Raw genomic sequence first — 22290 nt, forward strand, 5'->3', positions numbered from 1 at the left:
CTGTTGACTCTGGAATGTTGACATAGTGGCCTATGTTGAAAGGCCTGCTGGGAGTTGGCGTTTCCTTGATTCCATCAGATGACAATGTTAAAGTCATGAATGTAAAATATGTGTCGTTTTGTGATGGGCGGAGGGTCTGACATTGCACAGAACTTAAAGTTTGAAGAAAAAGAAAAATCTTCTTGCAAAATAAAAAAAAGAAACTGGATATTTATTTTTTTTAGCTCTTTTCTTGTTAAATGGATGCTTTCACTTTATTTAAATATGAAATATATAAATACAGAGATATATTTACAGTTGTAACAAATGCAAGAGAGGTATGTTACAGTAATTGGAGGACTGGAATGTGTTTGAAACACGTGGTTGTGCGTGTCATCTGGTTTACAATTCACTTTATTTTCTAAGATTGAGATCACACTGCAATACCAACATTTAATTTGTTAACTTTTCAGACAGAAATGTGTTTTTGAATAAGTAAAATTAAATTTGATAATTCAATTAAATAAATTTCCCTATTTTCTTTTGATAGAATATCATTAGTCTCTCATTATTTTAAAGATACTTTTATAAAATCATTGGATTTTAGGACAATGGGAGTTGCATATACTATTTTATTTTAATGAATGGGAAAAACAGTATTTGCAGTCAGTGTAAATACTATTTTAGTTTATTTTGCTGCTATAAAAAGCTGATTATTTGTATTAGCATTTTATTTCTATATGGACTGTATATACATTCTGTAAATATGCTTGAGCCTTCATATGTAGAACTATGGAAGAACACTGTATTGAATGCACCTTTAAAAAAAACTCAAGGGCATCTGTCTCTTTATTATTGTACTGCACTCTCATACATTACCTTTTGAAAACGAAATATTAGCAATGTAACTATAATAATAAACTGCATCATCTATGAAATACTGTACACGTGTAATATAAAGTCATATTAACGTTAGAGGGTGGTTTGTTTTTAGGTCAATATGAGTAAAGCCAGCGTAGCTCAGTTGGTAGAGCATGGCGCTTGCAACGGCAGGGTTGTGGGTTCGATTCCCACGGGGGGCCAGTATGAAAAAAAAAAAGAATGTATGTACTCACTAACTGTAAGTCGCTCTGGATAAGAGCGTCTGCTAAATGACTACAATGTAAAAAAAATGTGCTGTAAGGCCGTGGAGTTGACCAAAGGTCTCGTAGACGAAGAATACACAAAGGCTATCAGTGCATTAGGCGCCAAACTTTAATGATGACTTGTCAGGGCATATAAAAAGGTGGAGAGGGAATAATGACATCACATTCCAGTCCCACAATAATCAAGCCCTCGCCACCTCGGGGGCCCCTCAGTTTGAGCCCCTCACTGAGGGCAAACCACAGGTCATCTACGCTGATAGACAGGCAGAGTGAGCTAACCACAGCTTCCTCTTTCGATTAAAGCCACACTCTGTAAGATCATGTTTTGTTTATGATAAGGTGAAACAGTTGCTTGCATAGGCTACATAGGTCATATACTACTTCTAACCCAACGGGTGTATTTGATTAATTTAAATTACTGGAAATCTACCAGACTGCAATACTATGGCTTGGACATAATACACAAATGAGACCTTTAGACCTTGTGGACAAAAAGGGCTACTCGTCTGCGAATGTTGACAACAGTCCCTTATAAAATGTTGCCACCTCGTGGTATTGTTTTAGTGTTACATTTCTCACCACTGAAAAGTATTCTGCGTTTCATGGATGTTTCTCTCAGCCGCTGGATGGTAGCATTTAACTGCATACTGCAGTACTATACATTTCTAGTGGTCTTATTTGTAAAATGATTCTAGTTGTAGCTTACAATATACATCTTAATTGAATCGCAATACAGTTGAACTAATTTGATTTCAATTACTTATCTGCGTCTGATTCATATTAGTCCTGAATCTAATTTTGAATCTGTGTAGGCTATGAGCCGCCTTTTTACCAGGAAGTTGTATGGAGCCAGCAACGGTTGGAATTGGACATTAGCTCCACTGCTCTGGTCTTATCCGGTGAGTGGAGTGGTCAGGTCGGCGGCGCGCTGTGTGGAGTTTATTTCACCAAACGAAGGTACCTGATGAAAAATAACCGATTTAATAGAGGTTGGTGATGTCTTGTGTTTTCTAAACGTGTCATAAGAGAGCTAGCTGTAAGTCAGGTTTAAACAATCTGACCACTTTTATTTAAGATGCAAACCCTCTTGTCACAACAATGCAATTTAAAGTGTCAAGACCGTGTCTAAACTGAATACGGCTGATGCTGTCGCCTACCTAAAATGTCATCACTTTTCCTCTTGTGTTCTTTAGTTTAAATGAGAAATCTAAGTGCGCTTATAGATTAGGACAAATATCTGCCTACCTGTCTTTAGACTATAAATAGCACCCTATCAATAAGATCCATGAGGCACAGACCTGCGACATACCTGAGATTGAGAACTGGAATGACCAGTGTAACAGTGTTACACTACCGGCCAGAAGGACTCAGACAAGGTTCTGCCAGAGCAGAGTACATACTAGATGTCCGTGGCTTCATAGGGTAGTTTATTTCTAGAAAATCATATTTTAAGACCCATCTTTGGTGTCATGCATGTAGTGTAGTAAAGTGCATATGTCTTACTTGTCAACATCCTCTCTATGTATACAAGATGCATGTTTTGGAATAGTTGTGTTATGTATATTTGTATTCTTTTCGCTCGGTCATTATTGTGGAGTCACTTTGTTATCGTAACATTTGGATGGATCGCTATTTTGAAACTGCACCTTGAATAGTTTCATACAGGCAGAACTGTGAAGTTTCCCAAAATGTTTTTTTCCTAAACTGTGGATTTTGAGAGAGAATAACTTAACTCCTAGGGTTTTCCATTACGCAAGGTTAGGCTACTCACTGGTACCAAACTGTTGGGCAGGGATTTCATATGCCTACTGGAAGCGCCACTACAGCTGCACTGATGATACGAAACAGATGTGCCTTTTAGGGAGAAAAGCAAACTGCTTGGCCTTTATGAATCACACAATCCTTACTCTGGGCTGGTTTGTAGTGTCTTGTATTTTAATCTTTTGAATTCAACTTTTTGACCGAATAGGTCATATTTAGTAGTAATAGTAGTAGTAGTAGTAGTAGTAGTAGTAGTAGTAGTAGTAGTAGTAGTAATAGTATAATTATTTACATGTTAAATAAAGACTATGAGTTGTTATGACAAAATGGCAGTTATGACAGGATGATACAGTGCATTCGGAAAGTATTCAGACCCCTTGTCTATTTCCACATTTTGTTATGTTACAGCCTTTTTCAAAAATTGATTAAAGTGTTTTTTTCCTCATCAATCTACACACAATACCCCATAATGACAAAGCAAAAACAGGTGTTCCGAAACTTTTGAAAATGTATAAAAAAAAAAAAATCTCACTAAATGATTCATGATAACTTCCAGAAGTACGTTTTTTTCAGAGATATGCTTATGGCATCAATACTTAGTGGCTTGCAAACGTATTCAGACCCCTCAGATATCTTCACATTTTATTGTGTTACAAAGTGGGATTAAAATGAATTTAATTGTAATTTTTCGTCAACAATCTACACAGAATACTCTGTCAAAGTGGAATAAATATTCTAACATATTGTTATTATTACCCATCTACCAATCACTGCCCTGCTTTATGAGGATTTCGAAAAGCTCCCTGTTCTTTGTAGTTGAATGGTGCTTGAAATTCAATACTTGACTGAAGGACCTTACTGATGTTGTATGAATGGGGGACAGAGGAAGGGTTAATCATTAAAAAATCATGTCAACCCCAATTATGTCACACAGAATGAGTCCATGTAACTTATTATGTGATTTGTTAAGCCTAATTTTACTCCTGAACTAATTTAGGCTTGCCTAAACAAAGGGGCTGAATTATATATACAGTGGGGAGAACAAGTATTTGATACACTGCCGATTTTGCAGGTTTTCCTACTTACAAAGCATGTAGAGGTCTGTAATTTTTATCATAGGTACACTTCAACTGTGAGAGACGGAATATAAAACAAAAATCCAGAAAATCACATTGTATGATTTTTAAGTAATTCATTTGCATTTTATTGCATGACATAAGTATTTGATCACCTACCAACCAGTAAGAATTCCGGCTCTCACAGACCTATTAGTTTTTCTTTAAGAAGCCCTCCTGTTCTCCACTCATTACCTGTATTAACTGCACCTGTTTGAACTCGTTACATGTATAAAAGACACCTGTCCACACACTCAATCAAACAGACTCCAACCTCTCCACAATGTCCAAGACCAGAGAGCTATGTAAGGACATCAGGGATAAAATTGTAGACCTGCACAAGGCTGGGATGGGCTACAGGACAATAGGCAAGCAGCTTGGTGAGAAGGCAACAACAGTTGGCGCAATTATTAGAAAATGGAAGAAGTTCAAGATGACGGTCAATCACCCTCGGTCTGGGGCTCCATGCAAGATCTCACCTCGTGGGGCATCAATGATCATGAGGAAGGTGAGGGATCAGCCCAGAACTACACGGCAGGACCTGGTCAATGACCTGAAGAGAGCTGGGACCACAGTCTCAAAGAAAACCATTAGTAACACACTACGCCATCCCAAGGTCCCCCTGCTCAAGCCAGTGCATGTCCAGGCCCGTCTGAAGTTTGCCATTGACCATCTGGATGATCCAGAGGAGGAATGGGAGAAGGTCATGTGGTCTGATGAGACAAAAATAGAGCTTTTTGGTCTAAACTCCACTCGCCGTGTTTGGAGGAAGAAGAAGGATGTGTACAACCCCAAGAACACCATCCCAACCGTGAAGCATGGAGGTGGAAACATCATTCTTTGGGGATGCTTTTCTGCAAAGGGGACAGGACGACTGCACTGTATTGAGGGGAGGATGGATGGGGCCATGTATCGCGAGATCTTGGCCAACAACCTCCTTCCCTCAGTAAGAGCATTGAAGATGGATCGTGGCTTTGTCTTCCAGCATGACAACGACCCGAAACACACAGCCAGGGCAACTAAGGAGTGGCTCCGTAAGAAGCATCTCAAGGTCCTGGAGTGGCCTAGCCAGTCTCCAAACCTGAACCCAATAGAAAATCTTTGGAGGGAGCTGAAAGTCCGTATTGCCCAGTGACAGCACCGAAACCTGAAGGATCTGGAGAAGGTCTGTATGGAGGAGTGGGCCAAAATCCCTGCTGCAGTGTGTGCAAACCTGGTCAAGACCTACAGGAAACGTATGATCTCTGTAATTGCAAACAAAGGTTTCTGTATCAAATATTAAGTTCTGCTTTTCTGATGTATCAAATACTTATGTCATGCAATAAAATGCAAATGAATTACTTAAAAATCATACAATGTGATTTTCTGGATTTTTGTTTTAGATTCCGTCTCTCACCGTTGAAGTGTACCTATGATAAAAATTACAGACCTCTACATGCTTTGTAAGTAGGAAAACCTGCAAAATCGGCAGTGTATCAAATACTTGTTCTCCCCACTGTATACAGTAAAAAAAAAAAACTCTTGGCATTCTTTCAACCAGCTTAACCTTGAATGCTTTTCCAACAGTCTTGAAGGAGTTCCCACATATGCTGAGCACTTGTTGGCTTCTTTTCCTTCACTCTGCGGTCCAACTCATCCCAAACCATCTCAATTGGGTTGAGGTCAGGGGATTGTGGAGGCCAGGTCATCTGATGCAGCACTCCATCCCTCTCCTTCTTGGTCAAATAGCCCTTACACAGCCTGGAGGTGTGTTGGGTCATTGTCCTGTTGAAAAACAAATGATAGTCCCACTAAGCGCAAACCAGATGGGATGGCGTATTGCTGCAGAAATGCTGTCATAGCCATGCTGGTTAAGTGTGCCTTGAATTCTAAATAAATCACAGACAGTGTCATCAGCAAAGCACCCCCACACCATCACTCCTCCTCCTCCATGCTTCACGGTGGGAACCACACATGCGGAGATCATCCATTTATCTACTCTGCGTCTCACAAAGACACGGCGGTTGGAACCAAAGGACAGATTTCCACCGGTCTAATGTCCATTGCTTGTGTTTCTTGGCCCAAGCAAGTCTCTTCTTCTTATTGGAGTCCTTTCTTATTGGTGTCTTTGCAGCAATTTGACCATGAAGGCCTGATTCACGCAGTCTCCTCTGAACAGTTGATGTTGAGATGTGTCTGTTACTTGAACTCTGTGAAGCATTTATTTGGGCTGCAATCTGAGGTGCAGTTAACTCTAATGAATGTATCCTCTGCAGCAGAGGTAACTCTGGGTCTTCCTTTCCTGTGGCAGTCCTCATGAGAGCCAGTTTCATCATAGCGCTTGATGGTTTTTGCGACTGCAATTGAAGAAACTTTCAATGTTCTTGACATTTTCAGTATTGACTGACCTTCATGTCTTAAAGTAACAATGGACTGTCGTTTCTCTTTGCTTATTTGAGCTGTTCTTGCCATAATATGGACTTGGTCTTTTACCAAATAAGGCTATCTTCTGTATACCACCCCTACCTTATCACAACACAACTGATTGGCTCAAACGCATTAAGAAGGAAAGAAATTCCACAAATTAAATTTTAACAAGGCACACCTGTTAATTGAAATGCATTCCAGTTCACTACCTCATGAAGCTGGTTGAGAGAATGCCAAGAGTGTGCAAAGCTGTCATCAAGGCAAAGGGTGACTACTTTGTAGAATCTCAAATATAAAATATATTTAGATTTGTTTAACACTTTTTGGGTGATCACATGATTCTATATGTGTTATTTCATAGTTTGAATGTCTTCACTATTATTCTACAATGTAGAAAATAGTAAAAATAAAGAAAGGAGTAGGTGTGTCCAAACTTTTGACTGGTACTGTATATATCTTCCACTTTGACATTACAGAGTATTTAGTGAAGATTGTGTCATGAACCCTGCGTCCTGAGTCTGTTCCTGCCTGGGTTGCCGTTTTTCTGCTCGGTATCTCATGTTTTCCCGAAGGTTCCTGAACGCACCCTGTCCGGTTGCCGGGCGACGTTGCTAGGCGGGTGATCTCTCGATTACCCGCACCTGCTTCTCATCAGCCTCGGCACACCTGGTCCTGATCATCACCCCTTCTTAAACTCTGACCTGACATCCATTCCCTGCCGGATCGTTAGCCATTAACAGTATGTTTTGCCAGCGTATCAGCCTCTGAGTACTAGCGTTAGTTTAGTTGTTTTTGCACCTTGTTGACCTGCCTTGTACTTACCTCCGTTTTTTTCTGTCTACAGTCATTCTCCCGGAACCTTCACCCAACCCCTGCCATGCCATCATTTAATCTGCCACTTCACCTCCACCTACTCATCTCCGCCACCCGCTCCGTCTCCTGGATTATTCTGCATCCTTTTGAATCTGTAAATAAACACTCACCTTCGTTCAACTCACCTTGTCCTGGTCTGCTTCTGGGTTCGGTCTTAGAGAACCCGTGACAGAACGATCCGGCCAGAAATGAACCCAGCGGACCTGGACTCTGTTCGCCATGTCATTACCCATCAGGAGAAGATGTTGGGACAACATAGCACGGCGCTACAGGAGATAGCGTTGTCAGTTCTGAACTTTTCTACCAGTCTGACGAAGATCCAGGCTCAGCTCAGTTTGCCGGTGGAGAATCCACCACCGGTTTCACCCATCTCGCCTGCCGCTTCTGGAGCTGTGCCCTTCCGTGAGCCCAAGGTTCCGACGCCTGATAAATATGAGGGGGATTTGGGAAGATGCCGTTCCTTTCTTATGCAGTGTGGATTAGTGTTCGATCTACAGCCCCACTCTTATGCCACAGACAAGGCTAGGATAGCCTTTGTCATTGAATTGCTGCGTGGTAGAGCCCTGGAGTGGGCTTCAGCCGTATGGGAACGACAGGACACCTGCATGGCTTCATACCAGGAGTTCACGGCAGAGATGAGGAAGCTGTTTGACCATCCTGTCCGAGGTAAGGACGCAGCTAAACGCCTGTTTTCTCTTCACCAAGGAGCTCGCAGAGTTGCCGACTTTGTTATCGAATTCAGGACATTGGCTGTGGAGAGTGGGTGGAATGAAGAGTCACTGCAAGCGGCCTTTTATCAGGGGTTGTCGGAGCAACTCAAGGATGAGCTGATCTCCTATCCGGAGCCTAGTGACCTGGACAGTTTGGTCGCTTTGTCTATTCGGGTGGATAACAGAGTTCGAGAGAGAAGGAGGGAGAAGCAATGGGGCTCGTCCAATCAATCAGCTTCTCGGTTCCCAGTCGGGTCAGGAGGTGGACCAGAACGCGTCGATCTTTGTCCCCCACACGGGATTAGTGGAGAGGTCCTGCCTCCAGATTCTGAACCCATGCAAGTGGGGCGGCACGGGTTAACCAAGGAGGAGCGCCAACATAGATGTGAGACCAACCGCTGCCTCTACTGTGGTAGTTCGGGACATTACATCTCCACTTGTTCCCAGCGGCCGTCAAACTGCCCGGCTGGTTTCAACCTCTCAATACCCCTGTCAGACCCCGTTTCCCGGCTACCCTCATGAACAGGAATCAGAGTTTAGCGATTAACGCTTTCATCGATTCAGGTGCCGATGGCAGCTTTATTGATGCCGACGTGGTGGAACAGCTGGGGCTTCCCAAGGAGCGACTACCGGAAGCCATTGAAGCTACCACTCTGAACGGCAGTAGTCTGGCACGTATCACGATGAGGACTGAACCGGTGAAGATGCTGTTGTCAGGGTATCATTCTGAGGTTATCTCATTCTTCATTCTGCATTCTCCCCATGTTCCTCTGGTCCTTGGATACCCCTGGCTGAAGGAACACAATCCCACGTTCGATTGGGTGACTGGCAAGGTAACTAGTTGGAGCATTGATTGCAATGCTAACTGCCTCAAGACTGCCTGTTCCCATTCTGTTCCCAGTCAGGTCATTGAGGCTAACCTCAGATTTGTCCCTGGTCCCCGAGACATATCACGATTTGGGGGAGGTGTTCAGTAAGCAGAGGGCTCTGTCACTCCCTCCCCACCGACCATATGATTGTGCCATAAACCTGTTCCCTGGAGCTGTCTTTCCCAAGGGACGGTTATACAGCATCTCCCGACCTGAACGTGAAGCTTTGGAGACCTACATAAAGGAGTCCCTTGCTGCTGGTCTCATTCGTCCCTCGTCATCACCCCTGGGGACAGGATTCTTCTTTGTGAGTAAGAAGGATGGCTCTCTTCGACCTTGTATTGATTATCGGGGGTTGAATGATATCACGGTCAAGAACAAGTATCCCCTGCCCTTGATGAGCTCTGCTTTCGACTCCTTACAGGGTGCTACGGTGTTCACCAAGCTGGACCTACGCAATGCGTATCATCTGGTCCGGATCAGAGAGGGTGACGAGTGGTTGACTGGTTTCAATACACCGATGGGTCATTTCGAGTATCAGGTGATGCCGTTTGGACTGACCAATGCTCCAGCAGTGTTCCAGAGTATGGTGAATGATGTCCTGAGAGATATGATCGGTCTTTTTGTGTTCGTTTACCTGGATGACATTCTTATCTTCTCTAAGGAGCCTTCCAGCCACGTCCAGCATGTCAAGCAGGTTCTGCAACGATTGTTGGAGAATCGCCTGTTTGTGAAGGCCGAGAAGTGTGAATTTCACGCCCACACTACATCCTTCCTCGGGTACATCATCTCCAGGGGAGAGATTAGGATGGACCAAGAGAAGGTTAGGGCGGTTCTGGATTGGGCCCAGCCCGGTACGAGATTGCAGCTCCAGAGGTTTCTGGGGTTTGCGAATTTCTATTGTAGATTTATCCGTGACTACAGCCGTGTGGCCGCTCCTTTAACTGCCCTGACTTCTAGTACCAGAACCTTCAGTTGGAATCCTGAGGCGGACCGAGCATTTCTGGATTTGAAGAGGCGATTCACCAACGCTCCGATTCTCTCTCAACCTGACACTGCCCGTCAGTTTGTCGTTGAGGTGGATGCGTCTGATGTGGGGGTTGGCGCCATCCTGTCCCAGCGATGCTCCACTGACGGTAAACTCCATCCCTGCGCCTACTACTCTCGTCGTCTTTCATCTGCGGAGAGGAACTACGATGTGGGTAACCGGGAGCTTCTCGCAGTGAAACTTGCCTTGGAGGAGTGGCGCCACTGGTTGGAGTGGGCGGAGCAACCGTTTGTTGTCTGGACTGACCACAAGAATCTTGCTTACGTGCAATCGGCTAAACGTCTCAACTCCCGTCAGGCCAGGTGGTCGTTGTTTTTTGGACGCTTTAATTTTTCCTTGACGTTCCGACCGGGTCTAAGAACGGCAAGGCGGATCTCTGTCCCGGATGTTCTCCAAGACGGAGGAGAGTGGGGCCAAGACTGAGACGATTCTTCCCCGGAACCTTGTCGTAGGAGCCGTTATGTGGAGGATTGAGGAGGAGGTTATGGCAGCCCTTCGGACGCAGCCCGGCCCCGGTAACGGTCCACCCGGTCGGTTGTTTGTGCCTGAGTCGGTCCGTTCGGCTGTCCTCCAATGGTCCCACACCAGCAAGATGGCTTGCCACCCTGGCGTGGCTCGGACGATGGCGCTTCTACGCTGACGATTTTGGTGGCCTGCCATGGGAGAAGATACTCGGAGGTTTGTTGCTGCCTGTCCAGTTTGTGCGCAGAACAAGAGTGCCAATCGGCCCAGCTCTGGACTTCTTCACCCCCTACCTATCCCCCGGCGACCATGGTCGCATCTGGCCCTGGACTTTGTCACTGGGTTGCCCTCTTCTGAGGGGAACACGGTCATTCTGACTATTGTGGACAGATTCAGCAAGTTCGCCCACTTTGTGCCCATCTCCAAGCTTCCCTCTGCCTCTGAGACGTCCAAGATCCTGGTTAGGGAGGTTTTCAGGGTTCATGGATTGCCCAGTGACATAGTTTCCGACCGTGGTCCTCAGTTCACCTCTGCTGTCTGGAAGTCCTTCTGTTTGGCCATTGGAGCTACAGTCAGTCTCACATCTGGATTTCACCCCCAATCCAATGGACAGGCGGAGAGAGCCAACCAGAAGATGGAATCCACGCTGCGCTGCCTTGTTTCCTCCAACCCCACCTCTTGGGTCTCTCAGTTGCCTTGGGTTGAGTATGCCCACAATACTCTCCCTACTTCTGCCACTGGGATGTCTCCCTTCCAGTGCCTATACGGCTACCAACCCCCCCTGTTTCCTTCTCAGGAGAAGGATCTCTCGGTTCCCTCTGTCCAGGCCCACATTCGTCGTTGCCACCGGACCTGGCATCGGGCCAGAAAGGCCCTCCTTCGAGTTTCTGACCGGTATCAGCTCCAGGCGAATCGTCGCCGTATTCCAGCCCCTGCTTATGCCATCGGAGATAGGGTCTGGTTGGCTACACGGGACCTCCCTCTGCGGACTGAGTCAAGGAAACTGTCGCCGAGGTTCATTGGTCCGTTTGTGGTGGAGAGTGATCAATCCGGTTGTGGTTCAACTCAAGTTGCCTAGGACGCTCAGAGTCCATCCCACCTTCCATGTCTCCTGCCTCAAGCCTGTTCTCCTCAGCCCTCTGTTGCCCCCTCCTCCTCCTCGGATGATCGGAGGAGGTCCTGTCTACACGGTGCGCCGCATCATGGATTCCAGACGGCGGGGCCGGGGTTTCCAGTATCTCGTGGACTGGGAGGGGTATGGTCCTGAGGAGAGGAGTTGGATTCCTCGGCGTCAGATCCTTGATGCTGACCTCCTTCGTGACTTCTACCGCCTCCATCCTGGCGCTCCGGGTAGTCCGCCCGGTGGCGTTCATCGGAGTGGGGGTACTGTCATGAACCCTGCGTCCTGAGTCTGTTCCTGCCTGGGTTGCCGTTTTTCTGCTCGGTATCTCCTGTTTTCCCGAAGGTTCCTGAACGCACCCTGTCCGGTTGCCGGGCGACGTTGCTAGGCGGGTGATCTCTCGATTACCCGCACCTGCTTCTCATCAGCCTCGGCACACCTGGTCCTGATCATCACCCCTTCTTAAACTCTGACCTGACATCCATTCCCTGCCGGATCGTTAGCCATTAACAGTATGTTTTGCCAGCGTATCAGCCTCTGAGTACTAGCGTTAGTTTAGTAGTTTTTGCACCTTGTTGACCTGCCTTGTACTTACCTCCGTTTTTTTCTGTCTACAGTCATTCTCCCGGAACCTTCACCCAACCCCTGCCGTGCCATCATTTAATCTGCCACTTCACCTCCACCTACTCATCTCCGCCACCCGCTCCGTCTCCTGGATTATTCTGCATCCTTTTGAATCTGTAAATAAACACTCACCTTCGTTCAACTCACCTTGTCCTGGTCTGCTTCTGGGTTCGGTCTTAGAGAACCGTGACAGATTGTTGACAAAAAGTGACAATTAAATACATTTTAATCCCACTTTGTAACACAATAAAATGTGAAGAAACTATAACACAATAAAATGTGAAGAAATCCATGGCATCATCTTCAAGTGGACAGAATAATGCAGACATATTGTAATTCACCACACCACCATCTCAGGCTTCAGAACACAGTCCACGTAGGAATGTGTAACATTGCTTATTTATTCTGAGGAAAAACTCTTATCTCCATAGAAATCTTCACTTCCAGACCAGCTCCTTTCTGGAACCTACATCAGTGAAGCCCTATCTTTGCTTGACTTTATTTTTTTTACCATCGCCAACAACAGAGGAAAGTATGCAGGAAAAGTAATAGGTTATGGAGAAAACATGTTGTACGTGGTTTATATGAGGTTCAAATCTTACCTTTCTGGTTTGCAGTTATCCAAGTGAATCGTCAGGTTTTTACTTTGTTTTATTTTTTGTCAAATTTACGGTAACTACGGATACTTGATTTCCTCCCCTGGGCTTCGGATCCATGTTAAACATGTTAATGATCGGTTTGTGGTTAGCTGCCTGAGTGATCAGGCCCCAACATCTGGTGGGATGACAATGTGTTTGTTGTGATTACCAGGCCAGGCAAGCAGGCCTCTTAGTTTATAGGGCCTATATACTGACTTCTTTCAGACCTTAGTGTCTTATAGAATGACAACCTAACTGACTAATGTCTGTGTCTGTCGTTTCCTAGACCTGAGGCCATGTTCCGGATGATTCTACTGAGATGGGCCTTTCCTTTAGGTGGTTGGTTCTGATCCAGACATGTCCTGTGGAGGTGAAGAAAGTGGTGGAAGAAGAAGAGGAGGAGAAGCAGGAGAACTATCATTCTGACTCCAATCTGGATGTATGGACTGTAGACAGACACCATTGTCTTACGTCAGACAGTGCGACTCTGTTCACACTTGGTTGAACTAACATCGTACAGGAGGAGTGTTGCGTAGGAGTGACGCCACCTATTGGACTCAGAACAGAAGACAATGCTGTAGCCAGACAGCTGTAGCTGGCAGTGTGTGTGTGTATCGTTGGTGTCCGGCCAGCTCTGCTGTTGTCTCTGATGGCACATATTCCCTCTGGACTGCTGGAGGCTTGTGTGGTGGTTGGAGCAGCCAGCGATAAACTCAGGGAACTCTATCAGGTAGGTACAGCTGACTCAATCAAAAGGGGACATACACTGTTGGTTTTGCAACACATTGATTTTCGTGGGCTTAGGCTACCACCACATCCTATTAATCATATGACACATAGTCATACACGTCATATGTACAGTGGGGGAAAAAAGTATTTAGTCAGCCACCAATTGTGCAAGTTCTCCCACTTAAAAAGATGAGAGAGGCCTGTAATTTTCATCATAGGTACACGTCAACAATGACAGACAAAATTAGAATTTTTTCCAGAAAATCACATTGTAGGATTTTTAATGAATTTATTTGCAAATTATGGTGGAAAATAAGTATTTGGTCAATAACAAAAGTTTCTCAATACTTTGTTATATACCCTTTGTTGGCAATGACACAGGTCAAACGTTTTCTGTAAGTCTTCACAAGGTTTTCACACACTGTTGCTGGTATTTTGGCCCATTCCTCCATGTAGATCTCCTCTAGAGCAGTGATGTTTTGGGGCTGTCGCTGGGCAACACGGACTTCCAACTCCCTCCAAAGATTTTCTATGGGGTTGAGATCTGGAGACTGGCTAGGCCACTCCAGGACCTTGAAATGCTTCTTACGAAGCCACTCCTTCGTTGCCCGGGCGGTGTGTTTGGGATCATTGTCATGCTGAAAGACCCAGCCACGTTTCATCTTCAATGCCCTTGCTGATGGAAGGAGGTTTTCACTCAAAATCTCACGATACATGGCCCCATTCATTCTTTCCTTTACACGGATCAGTCGTCCTGGTCCCTTTGCAGAAAAACAGCCCCAAAGCATGATGTTTCCACCCCCATGCTTCACAGTAGGTATGGTGTTCTTTGGATGCAACTCAGCATTCTTTGTCCTCCAAACACAACGAGTTGAGTTTTTACCAAAAATATCTATTTTGGTTTCATCTGACCATATGACATTCTCCCAATCCTCTTCTGGATCATCCAAATGCACTCTAGCAAACTTCAGACGGGCCTGGACATGTACTGGCTTAAGCAGGGGGACACGTCTGGCACTGCAGGATTTGAGTCCCTGGCGGCGTAGTGTGTTACTGACGGTAGGCTTTGTTACTTTGGTCCCAGCTCTCTGCAGGTCATTCACTAGGTCCCCCCGTGTGGTTCTGGGATTTTTGCTCACCGTTCTTGTGATCATTTTGACCCCACGGGGTGAGATCTTGCGTGGAACCCCAGATCTAGGGAGATTATCAGTGGTCTTGTATGTCTTCCATTTCCTAATAATTGCTCCCACAGTTGATTTCTTCAAACCAAGCTGCTTACCTATTGCAGATTCAGTCTTCCCAGCCTGGTGCAGGTCTACTATTTTGTTTCTGGTGTCCTTTGACAGCTCTTTGGTCTTGGCCATAGTGGAGTTTGGAGAGTGACTGTTGACAGGTGTCTTTTATACTGATAACAAGTTCAAACAGGTGCCATTAATACAGGTAACGAGTGGAGGACAGAGGAGCCTCTTAAGGAAGAAGTTACAGGTCTGTGAGAGCCAGAAATCTTGCTTGTTTGTAGGTGACCAAATACTTATTTTCCACCATAATTTGCAAATAAATTCATTAAAAATCCTACAATGTGATTTTCTGGATTTTTTTCCCTCAATTTGTCTGTCATAGTTGATGTGTACCTATGATGAAAATTACAGGCCTCTCTCATCTTTTTAAGTGGGAGAACTTGCACAATTGGTGGCTGACTAAATACTTTTTTTCCCAACTGTAGGCCTGTATATGATATAATGCATTGTTTCCCCTTCCTGCCAGTCACATCAGCAGGCCAAAATCAAAGAGCTCCCCCTGTTGGAGGTGGAGGTACTGCAGGTGCACGCCCCACCCTTTGTGACCAAGGAGAGTGTGAGTAGTGAGACCAAAGGTCAGGGTCACGCCCCGGCCTTCACCAGGGTCCAGAGGAGGCGCTCCTTCATCAAGAAGAAGATGGAGAGGCCTTGTACGGCTAATGGAGAGGCAGCCAAGGGAATCGATGGAGGGGGTGGCACCACAGAGGACATCAGTGTCCCCAAGGACCTGGACCTCATCGCCCTGCCTCAGCTCTGCTTCCCAGGTGACACAGCGTGATGACTAGAAGTCGCCGTTTTGATTTCGGCTAGACCCATCCTCAGTGAAACACTACCTAACACCTAGACTAGGTCAACACACACACTACACCATAGCACTACGTATTAATGATTAAAGGAGCATGTTCAGAACTCCAGATTTGTCATCTTCACCACCAAAGGTGTATGTGTCGTGCGATTAAGCAATAAGGCACGAGGGGGTGTGGTATATGGCCAATATATCACGGCTAAGGGTTGTTCTTAAGCACGACGCAACGCAGAGTGCCTGTACACAGCCCTTAGCCGTGGTATATAGGCCATATACCACTAACCCCCCCAAGGTGCCTTATTGCTATTATAAACGTGATTAGAGCAGTAAAAATAAATGTTTTGTCATACCCGTGGTATACGGTCTGATATACCACGGCTGTCGGCCAATCAGCATTCAGGACTTGAACCACCCAGTTTATAATTCCTCTTAAATGAGGTCTTGTGTCTGCTTTCTTCCATTGGCCAGGGGGTCTTCAGATTGCCAGCGAGCAGAGAGAAGACTCGTACCATTACCTGGTGTTTACTGATGTCTTGGGGAACAGGACACATGCCGTAGTGGTGCAGTACTACAGGCCTATACAGGTGGGACGGCTCACCAGCTGAGCTTTATCCATGCTCACTGGAATGCTTTACCTTCTTGAATACAGAATGGTTTATCATTTGAAGACAGAGGGGCTTAAGATTGGATGGACATAAGCATGTTCATCAGCAAAACAAAGATGTCTTTTAAACATTGGCCTTTTTAGATCCATGTTTTAGATCCATGTTTTAAGTCCCATGTTTTTTTTGTACATTTGTAGACTTTTACATTTGCTGCTATGTGAATGTAGAAGGACACATGCTGCTCTGTGAATGTAGAAGGACACATGCTGCTCTGTGAATGTAGAAGGACACATGCTGCTATGTGAATGTAGAAGGACACTTGCTGCTATGTGAATGTAGAAGGACACATGCTGCTATGTGAATGTAGAAGGACACATGGAATAGAAACACGGTCTACAGCCACATGAATAGTCATTTCACTGTCCACATCAGGTCATTGGTCAATGTGGAAAACATTGCTCTCTGATTGGTTGTTTGCTTGCGTCCCAGTTCTCTCAGGATGGTGGGCACCAAAATGGCCACCGGTTGTCCTCCAAGTCGTCCCGTCTCTACACGGCATACGGCATCTGTGTCATCTCTAAATACCCTTACTACAACGCTCTCAGGGACTGCCTGTCATGGTGAGAACAAATTCACCATCCTCTCACCATCCTTTTACTCCTCAAGGTCTTTCTTTGTGTTCAAGTAAATACCGAACGACAATACAAAACAGTAGACTACATGTTATCACAATAAATACATGCCAGATGTCGGCCATCGTTGTAAAGGCATCAGTCCAACTCATCTTAGACACCTATTGACCTGTATGTTCATGTTTTTACTGTATGGTGTCCCTCTAATGGGTGTGTGCTCAGTCTCTTGACCCAGCTCAAGCCCAGCTGGATGGGGGACTTTGAGGAGAGGGTGAAGGAGTTTTCAGCCAAGCTGTCGCTGGTGCCCATACCTCCACCTGGGCAACTGCATGTGGTGAGCCAATTGTCTCCCTCTATGATTTACGGGCATTATTTAACAGTGGATATCATGTTAAGGATAAACCGTAACAAGCATGGGCATTTTGCCAATAGCGTTGCTCCACTTAGAATCTAAGGGCCCAACCTTAATCTATTGTATGTTTATGTAGTGTGTTGTATTGTTAAGTGTTTGACTTTCAACTAGTATAGTTTAACTATCTGTATTCCTCTGCCTGTTCTGTCCCAGGTCTTTAGTCTGAGGCCTCTCCAGATTGTGCTTCCCTCCCGGGAGGATAAGGACAGGCCGGCTGTTGACCTCGACCTCCATCTGCCTTTCCTTTGCTTTAGACCCCGACAGCTCCTCCAAGTGAGTACAGACACACGGATTATACTGCCACAAAACTGCCTAACCCCCACTACATGATATTTTCTTTCAATGCAATTAGAGAGACTAAAAGACTGTGGGAATGTGATAATGTGCAAATGTACAGTATGTTTCTGTCCATCTGTTTGGAATAGTAAAAGACATGTCTATATCAATCAGACCTGGGTTCAAATACGATTTAGGGGATTTCTGTGATGAGGTGTGAATGACGGAGTCAGGCGCAGGAGGTAAAACACAGAAATCCAGAGTTTATTCAGTGTACATGAATAAAGCGCAGCAAGCGTCAAAACGAAACTAGCACAAGGGAAAAATCCACCTTGGCTACATACAAGGAAAGAGTAGCTCAACCAAGCTACTCACTCTCACAATGAACAATCACTAACAAAGGACAAGGGGGCAGAGGGAACACTTATACACAGACTAATGAGGGGATAAGAACCAGGTGTGTGTGATTGACAAGACAAGACAAATGGAGTGATGATAAATGGAGCGGTAGTGGCTAGTAAGTAAGCCGGTGACGACGAACGCCGAAACCTGCCCGAGCAAGGAGGAGGGGCACCCTCGGCTGAATTCGTGACAATTTCAAGTACTTTCAAAGTCATTTGGAAGTAAGTATTTAGATATTTTTTTTATTTGAAAAAACACAACTAGTTGAATATTGGAATATATTTGGAAATACATTTGGAAAGTATTAGCATGTATTTGAAAATACTCAAATACACAGTATTTATACAAATACTTAAATACTCCCAGGCATTTGAACCAGGTTTGTTTGGCATTTGAAATAATGTATTTGGAAATAAGTATTTGAAAATACTTTCAAATAGTAGGCTTATAAATAGGAAATTATTAGAAAATGCTTTCAATAGAAGTAGTTGATTCGGGCCACATTCATAGAAAATACTTGAATACACCGAAAATAAGTATTTAAATAAAAAATAATAAAATACACATGTATTTGAACCCAGGACTGATATCCATGTTACCTCTTGTCTGCCTGTCTGTCTGCCTGTCTGTCTTTCTTTCTGGATCTCATCAGATCATTACCAGCCTGCTGACAGAGCAGAGAGTAGTACTGTTGTCCTGTGACTGGGCACAGCTCACCCTGCTGGCAGAGAGCCTGATGCACTTCATCCACCCCCTGGTGTGGCAGCACCCCTTCGTGCCCGTCCTCTCAAGCCAGATGCTGGACTTCCTCATGGCGCCCACCGCCTACCTCATGGGCTGTCACCTGGACCACTATGAAGAGGTGGCCGCGGTAAGGATGGATATCACTATGTAGCCATGCTAGAATAGAATACTGTAGCATGATCAGGTAGTGACAGTTATAGTGATAATGACCCCTACCTGTGGCGGAAGATAGCCTAGTGGTTAGAGAAGCGGTTGCCGGTTTGAATCCCAGCTCAGACGTGTGCAGAGTCAGCCGGGCAAAAGGAGGGTTGCTGTGATCATCCTGGGTACCATCGCCTGCCGCTGAGCCCTTGAGCAAGGCACTTTTTAATATATGATTGCTCCAGGGGCGCTGCATTGCTGCTGACCCATTGCTTCCAGCCCCACTGGGTTTGTGTGTGTTTTTCGGGGGTTTGGGTTGTGCATAAAGACACATTTTCGTTTTAATGGACAATAAAGTACATCTTCTCTTCTGTTATCTTACCTCATGGGCTGCTACCTGCACCACTACAGGAGGTAGCCACGGTAAGAATGGCACCAGCACTGTCTGTCAATGTTCCTCGCATCAGTGATTTATTTATTATTTAATAAACAGATTTATCATGCTTTATCATTTATCAGCATTTCTACTTGCTTTACACAGTATAGAGGATTATGTGGTTCAATATCCTAACTGACATACAGGACAGAAGTTAACAGAAAGTCCAGTTAATTTGAGCTCACCTTCCTGACTCGACCCTAGTCCGTTGTTCTCCTCCATTACAGTGTGTTCTCTAAGAGGGACAGAGTGTTGTGTTTTACTGTGTGGTTTTGTTTCCCCTGGCCTTACAGGAAACAGATGATCTGATTCTGGTTAATATTGATGATGGGACCATGTCGTCTTCCTGGTCCGGCGGGGTTGACCTGCCGGACATCCCGCTGGCGGCTAGAGAGTGTTTTCTAACACGGTAGGACAGGAAAGGATCTGGGGCATGTTCATTAGGGCACGCCGTAGCAAAATGTTTTGCAACGGAAAATGGAAATGAACATTTCTTATTGGACAAGATCAGGCTGTCCCTCCCTGTTTCAGTCTCTTTTCTTTCGCTTGGTGCCTAATGAATATGACCTAGAGGACAAGACACTCGGTTGATACGTTTACACACGCAGCCCAATTCTGGTCTTTTGACCAATCAGATCAGGTTTTTTGCCAATAATTGGGCAAAAGATCAGAATTGGGCTGCGTGCGTAAACGCAGCCAGTTAGTTTGCTGTCCTATTTGTCCGTTGCTCTGGAAACAACATGGATTGTTATAAATAGGGGAAGGGGGTTTTATGCGTGTGTGTCTCTCTGTGTGTGTGTGTGTGTGTGTGTCTGTCTGTGTGTGTTTGTCTGTGTGTGTCTGTGTGTCTGTGTGTGTGTGTCTGTGTGTGTCTGTCTGTCTGTGTGTGTCTGTCTGTGTGTGTCTGTGTGTGTCTGTCTGTCTGTGTGTGTCTGTCTGTGTGTGTCTGTGTGTCTGTGTGTGTGTGTCTGTGTGTGTCTGTCTGTCTGTGTGTGTCTGTCTGTGTGTGTCTGTGTGTGTCTGTCTGTCTGTGTGTGTGTGTGTGTGTGTGTCTGTCTGTGTGTGTTTGTCTGTGTGTGTCTGTCTGTGTGTGTGTGTCTGTGTGTGTCTGTCTGTCTGTGTGTGTCTGTCTGTGTGTGTCTGTGTGTGTCTGTCTGTCTGTGTGTGTCTGTCTGTGTGTGTCTGTGTGTCTGTGTGTGTGTGTCTGTGTGTGTCTGTCTGTCTGTGTGTGTCTGTCTGTGTGTGTCTGTGTGTGTCTGTCTGTCTGTGTGTGTCTGTCTGTGTGTGTCTGTGTGTCTGTGTGTGTGTGTCTGTGTGTGTCTGTCTGTCTGTGTGTGTCTGTCTGTGTGTGTCTGTGTGTGTCTGTGTGTCTGTGTGTGTGTGTCTGTGTGTGTCTGTGTGTCTGTGTGTGTGTGTCTGTGTGTGTCTGTCTGTCTGTGTGTGTCTGTCTGTGTGTGTCTGTGTGTGTCTGTCTGTCTGTGTGTGTCTGTGTCTGTGTGTGTCTGTGTGTGTCTGTCTGTCTGTGTGTGTCTGTGTGTGTGTGTGTGTCTGTCTGTCTGTCTGTCTGTGCAGGGCGGAGGGTCTCCAGATGCACTATGACCTGGAGGTGTGTCACCTGGGGGCCAGTACAGACGTCAACGACCTGAGGGCCCAGAGGAGGCAGTGGCAGAGGAAACTCAACACACACATCCAGAACATCACTCTGGAACTCATCGTCAACATCTTCAGGTCAGCATGAAACTCATCTCTTGTGGACAGACTACGGAAACATAAATGGTACCGAGCATCTGACCAAATTATGCTACATTTGAGTTCTGGGCTAACCGAGATTAGCATGACAGCTATACTATGTTTTCGTTTACTGTCGTTCACTAGGACAAAACATTGACATGATTATTATAATATTATTACATAGTTGTTACAATATTATAATCTAATTTACATTTATTTATGTTACTTTGATAATTGAGACTCAAATTGAGCACACAGTATCTAGTTATACGTATTTGATTGGACCAAAGCTTGATGATTATCAAATGGATATTGATTTATTTAGACATTTGAACAACACTGTTAGTTATCCTATTAAATTCTACTTCTGCATTTTTTCCTTTCTATTTTCTGTTATTTTCAATGATTGTCTATATTATTATCACTGCATTGCTGTAAAGATCTCCCAAGGTAAGAATTTCCCTGTACTGTTTTACACCTGTTGTATCCTGTGCATGCTGCGAATAAACGTTGAAACGTGAAACAAAATCCTGCTTTATTAAAACCAATATAACTGCAATTTCCTGTGCAAAATCACAGTAATTTCCTGTTCAATATCAGGACAGGCAAGCTAATCCAGTGATTATTACTCTCAACCTCACCCCCACTCCCATCACCCCCACTCCCACCCCCCACCTCACCCCGACCACCACCACTGCCACCGCAGAGAAGTCCACGATCACCTCAACTACGAACACAGAGTCTTCAACAGTGAAGAGTTCCTCAGGTCTAGAGAACCAGCAGACCAGCCATTTTTCAAGAAGGTACGACTAAAACCTATTCAGTAAGACACACATCAATCTGTTTGAACCTACAATATTTAGGACATATTTAACTTTTTTCAATACCTGTTTTTTTTACCTGTCCAATTGAAAGTGAACGCAGTGTATTTTGTCTTCTTTGCAGGTGTTGGACACACACATCTTCCACTCATTCCTACGGGATCGTCTGAACAGGAAGATGGACGCGTTCACACGCATGGAGCTGAGTACTCGGACAGAAGCTTACAGGTGAGAAGGAAAGACAAGAGTTTAGCATAAATCTTTACCTTTAAACTAGTAAAGAGTTTATTTTGACCATTATTGCAAATGTAATGGGTTTCAGTAGGATTTTAATTTGGTTTCAAATCGTTGATTCAACTAATCAACTCATCAGCAATCCTTTTACTAGAATCATGTGTGTTAGTGCTGCGGAAAAAACAAAAATGTGCACCCGTTTGGGTACTCAGGACCAGGATTGGGAAACACTGCAGTACTGTATCTTCATACACACATCCCAAGTTGGTCCATT

General features: G+C 45.0%; 1 protein-coding gene across 3 annotated transcripts in view; it reads left to right on the forward strand.

Annotated features, from left to right (window-relative positions):
* The first annotated feature begins 2013 nt into the window (after positions 1–2013).
* Positions 2014–22290, forward strand: part of LOC121586777 (DENN domain-containing protein 3-like) — a 34349-nt gene continuing 14072 nt past the window's right edge. The window contains exons 1-13 of one of the 3 annotated variants that reach the window (XM_045226428.1): positions 2014–2081; positions 13037–13480; positions 15244–15541; positions 16051–16166; positions 16677–16807; positions 17042–17153; positions 17385–17504; positions 18562–18780; positions 19206–19217; positions 19524–19639; positions 20803–20958; positions 21668–21764; positions 21907–22010. In XM_045226428.1, the coding sequence (XP_045082363.1) occupies positions 13400–13480; positions 15244–15541; positions 16051–16166; positions 16677–16807; positions 17042–17153; positions 17385–17504; positions 18562–18780; positions 19206–19217; positions 19524–19639; positions 20803–20958; positions 21668–21764; positions 21907–22010 (1562 nt within the window). In that variant the 5' untranslated portion in view covers positions 2014–2081; positions 13037–13399. Of the gene's footprint in view, positions 2114–13036; positions 13481–15243; positions 15542–16050; positions 16167–16676; positions 16808–17041; positions 17154–17384; positions 17505–18561; positions 18781–19205; positions 19218–19523; positions 19640–20802; positions 20959–21667; positions 21765–21906; positions 22011–22290 lie in introns of all 3 variants that reach the window. The other 2 variants (XM_045226427.1, XM_045226429.1) reach the window with 2 other exon arrangements.

This window comes from Coregonus clupeaformis, chromosome 17, assembly GCF_020615455.1.
Source record: "Coregonus clupeaformis isolate EN_2021a chromosome 17, ASM2061545v1, whole genome shotgun sequence".
NCBI classification, from domain to species: domain Eukaryota; kingdom Metazoa; phylum Chordata; class Actinopteri; order Salmoniformes; family Salmonidae; genus Coregonus; species Coregonus clupeaformis.